General features: G+C 33.5%; 1 protein-coding gene across 1 annotated transcript; it reads right to left on the minus strand.

Annotated features, from left to right (window-relative positions):
* Positions 1-1,066: 1,066 nt before the first annotated feature.
* LOC105121398 (uncharacterized) lies at positions 1,067-3,547 on the minus strand. The gene is made up of 4 exons (XM_011020016.1): positions 3,030-3,547; positions 2,780-2,921; positions 2,096-2,157; positions 1,067-1,490 (listed from the first exon to the last, which is right to left on the minus strand). Exons 1-4 carry the CDS (start codon positions 3,153-3,155, stop codon positions 1,281-1,283), a joined length of 540 nt encoding a protein of 179 aa, XP_011018318.1. The 5' UTR covers positions 3,156-3,547; the 3' UTR covers positions 1,067-1,280.
* Between the last annotated feature and the right edge of the window lie 1,143 nt (positions 3,548-4,690).

Consider the following 4,690-nt stretch of genomic DNA (forward strand, 5'->3'; position numbering starts at 1 on the left):
AATTTTAACTCAAAATAAAGCATTATATTAGAAGATTATACTTAAATTTTTAGAATTTTTAGATAACTCAATCGAGAATTATAAATTTATTTTTATATAAAATTAATAAAAAAATATTAATAAAATCTTGATTTAGAATATAATTCATCCAGCCTTTAACATGCCTCTCCCTTGGAGGCATTTACATGTTAAGCAAAAGTGAAATGTTTCTTGGTTAGTCTACTGTTATCTACTTTTCGAAAAAGATACCATGAATCAAAATTCAAGGGATCAAAGTTATCTATAATCGCTGATGAAGAAAACATTTTTTTGACATATATTCTAGGATTCTTGACTCTGTGTGTGTGTATATATATATATATATGTATGTATATGTATGTATGTATATGTATGTATGTATGTATGTTCATAAAAGTACAATGAGTCTTGGACGACACGACTGGATCCCTCTACGTGTATGATCTGTTCTTTTATTATTTCATTATAATTGAGAAAACTAATAGCTTTATTTTATTTAAAAAACCATTTATTAATTACGCAACCATCTGTTAAGAATGGAATGTTGGTTTGGTTCATGAATATTCATAATTGCATTCATTTATCGTTCCATAATTAATGTTTAATTCGTGTATTATTTAGTTCTTGAATGCTCTATAATAAACTATATTGTATTTAGCTTTTTCTACGTACAACAAGAAAAATTTGTCACAACTAGATTTTTTTCTTCTCAAATAATATTGCTCTTTCTTAGTTTTATTGTAGTTTTATAGATATAATTACAAGGTAGTTTAATTGGCGATTACTATAATTATATAATTAGTGGTCAGATAATTTTATTTTTTTAGCGAATTGAAAGCATATGAGCTCTTGCTAGCAACGAATGTCTAGATCACAAACATCCCTTAACGTAATGTACGGACACTCAAAAGAACTACTTAATTATCACATTTTAGCCGTTGGTCACCATTTTCTTTTTAAATTAATGAGCTCATGAAATTTATTAATATTCAAATCAATGACAGGAGAGGGAGAATAGCAGAAGAAGAAGAAGATGAGATGGAATATATATTCCACTTCATGAGAACCAAAAGATAAGAACAAATATTATTACAACATTGAGGGTTCCCTACATACTAAGCCATCCGCATGCAATAACCATATATATATATCCTGGCCAATGCTTATTGTTTATCCTTTATGCACGCTTGCTTCTACTTGAATCTTTTTCAATCGAAGAACCTTCTGTTTCCTATACCAAAGAGTGTGTGTGGTGTGTGTAGTCAAAAGTTGTAGAGACCATTAATTTCGTTTTCATGAAATACTATATCAGACACAGCTATAACTAAGGTTTTTCTATTGTGAATTGGTGGCGTCCGATGTGGTGGTTCATAATCTATCACCTCAGCATCCTCTTGTACTTCGTTCTCACCGGACTTGACATTATTGGAACCAAATCCTGCTACTGATAGTGCTCGCCTTGTTGAATATCCCTTCATGAAAACACATCATAATCTCCATGTTATATATTTTGGTGTGACACATTTCCTTGGTTTCATTCTTCAATATATGTGATCACAACTTCAATGATGATCAATTTTATATCTCTAACATAGTAATTAGTAAATATCAATTATTGTGAGAGGTCGCTGATCAATTTCTCGGTAAATATGACTGATCAGTATATATATGATGACGACGACGATTGACGACTATTGAGTTCTTCCCTTTTCCATTTCTATGAATGAAGTTCATCAAAAACCATTTATAATAGGCAAGATAGCCACCTAAGACACCAAAATTGATAATAAAACATGTGCTATACAGTTTGCACACAGCTCAGATTTTATTTCAAAAGTACTCTACTGCTTTCATGCAATGTAGCCCCCACAATGCTTAGAGGCACCTATAGATAATCATACATTGATCAATTGCCCTTCTCACTCTCATCATGGACAAGATGAAAGTGATGGTTCAGGAGCACCTGCTCACTTTTTTAACTGCCCTCCGCATATATATATATATATATATATATATATATGTATGTATGTATGTATGTATGTATGTATGTAACGTCGAAAGCATGAAGTATCATTACCTCTATATTCGTTGCCTTAAGCGATACCACAAGGGCGTGAAGAGACTTAAGAATCTGAATACCTGCATGTTCCATCCCTATCAGAAAATAGTGTTTGAAAACGTAATGATACTACTAATTAATGACTATAAGAAGATAAAACAAACAGCATCAGAGACAATAATGGATCATATAGAAGATTTTTCCGTCCAAAACTGGGTGAGAAACTAAGCAATATACTGGGATAGTGGCTGAAGTTATAGCTAGGCGAAGAGCAGTAGTAAAATAACAATCTTACATACTACATTCTTAATAAGTATAATAAAAGCTCGAAAAGGTAAATATATATAGTAGAATAGCTTCATAAAGAAAAGTAGCTTCTCAAATTTGTAAGGACAAAAATGCTGTATTGGTTGACTTGCTCGAGCTGTATGGAATGGGTGCGTGTCTTCGATTAAAAAATTGCCAGTGTCTCGGAGAGAAGTATATGGGCTCTATATTTTGGATAACTTCGTTATCAGATCAAGAAATTGTGGGCATAAATGCATAATGTAAGTGTTAAAGAGGGAATTGATCAGTTATGAGAAGGTGTTCGTGTTCTAGGCATAGCATAATCTGAGTGAAACCCAGCAATTTGACGGTGGTTCTTGTGAGGCGCATACCAAGAAACTGAAACAAGAGGCTTGATGGGATTTTGATCATGACCTGAACTTTTGGTGATAGCCTTTGAATCCTTTGATTCTCGAGTTATAATTGCAGCACCAGGAGCACTACTCTTTCCACTGATGCCCTCTCTATCATTAGTTCCATGAACTGTATCTGTGTTGTGTTCAACTTTCTCTCCAACCTGCATGCACCAGGCCCAAAAAAATAAAATTACACGCACAGAAGGCGAAGGCAATACCTAATAAAAGAATCCACGACATATGTGGTAATGGAAGTTCAGGATACCAACCTTGGCAGGGGACAAGACTTTTGTATAAAAACCCTCGTTCACCACCCCAATATTTCGAGCATTACATATTGCATGCATAGAAAGAGACAAGAGAAAAATGAAAAGTGAGGATTTAAAGGAGTGCATGATTCGTAGAGAGACAAGAAACTAGAAAGATAACAGTTATTGAGGGTGTGGGAGGTGATTAAGAAGTGCTCGAGATATTATATGTGATGGGATGTAGAAGAATATGGTGCTATTTATATTGTATTCAAAAGGGTTAATTTTGTGGGGCCAAGCCTATGAGAAGGAAATTCGAGTACACCGATTTGACGAGACTCATGGGAAGGAAATTTAGGGTATGGTGGCCTTGTTGTCCCCCCTAATTTAACCGGTCATTTTCTCAGCAAGGGACCTCCAAAACACAGTACTGTGCTTCTCTCTTCCAAGAGAATGGAAGAACAAGATATCAGGAGAGAAAAAAAGGCAGAAAATTAAACTAATCGTAACCCATTTTCATAACTATTGATCCCTTAGTAAATGAGCTAGTCCCTAGTGTAGTTTTAAGCAACTGGTGATCGATTTTCTCCAACATCTAGATTAATAATCAAACGAACTAATATATAAAATGAAAAAACAAATAAGTAAAACACAAAGAGCTATATAATGCAGTCATACGAGTAAAAGAATGTTAATTACCATGGCATGGGAGAAGCAAGACATGCGCATGCAAGTGGAGGAAGTCGAAAGAGAACAAAATGTTAGGATTTCAAAGCTACAGAGCTAATGAGCCTGCGCATTTGTTAATTTCCTAACTACCCAATAGCACCAAATCTTGTCGTCTGATCTCATGCCTGTGGCTCCGTGTTCGGAGCTCTTGCCCACCATGTTAGTACCGTTCTAAAATTTGCACGCAAATATTTAACTTTAACTGCATTGTGGCAATAAATAATACAGGCATTGGAAAGGTTGGTTGTCTCTCGAAGCGCTTCGAAGGTTACCCTAGAACAAGCAACTTCCATTACATGCAAAGCTCCGGCCATGGTAGGTATTATAAAGCTCGGGAAATTAGGAGTGATCTGTGGCCTGTTTTTACCTCGTTTAATGTACTTTTGCTCTGGCGCTTGATTTGAAAAAAATAAATAAAATTAAACCATTTTGTAAGAAAAGAAAAATCAGAATTGAACTCCTGCAACTTTGATCAATTTGAAATTGGATGCTTTTATTAGATTTTGTTGTGAGGTTATACTCATTAATTAAGGTTCACCATTTATCTCTCTACTATTGAAATTTGATCAAACCCAACCGTCTACAAACAATTTGATAACATGAAACCCTATTACTTTCAAATTTTTTTTTTTGTTAGATTGAATACGAGAAATTAACTGACCAAATCAAAGTCTAGGTAAGTGCCACGTGCATGATTTAAAATAAAAATATTTTTTTAACAATAAACTAAATTATAGAAAAACAAAGGCCAAAAAACGAGATTAAGATTGAAATATTTTTATTTTTCAATTTTTATGAAAAGAATTGTTATTTTTGTTATTTTTTATGGGTGCTTTTATTACCTTTTAAATATATTTTTATTATTTATGCTCAAAAGTCAAAGTCATCTAGGAGTTCAGAAATAAGTAAATAAATAAAAGGATTAGATTAATTTGTGGACAGATCTAACATGG

This window comes from Populus euphratica, unplaced genomic scaffold (genome assembly GCF_000495115.2).
Source record: "Populus euphratica unplaced genomic scaffold, PopEup_1.0 scaffold25.1, whole genome shotgun sequence".
Taxonomy (NCBI): domain Eukaryota; kingdom Viridiplantae; phylum Streptophyta; class Magnoliopsida; order Malpighiales; family Salicaceae; genus Populus; species Populus euphratica.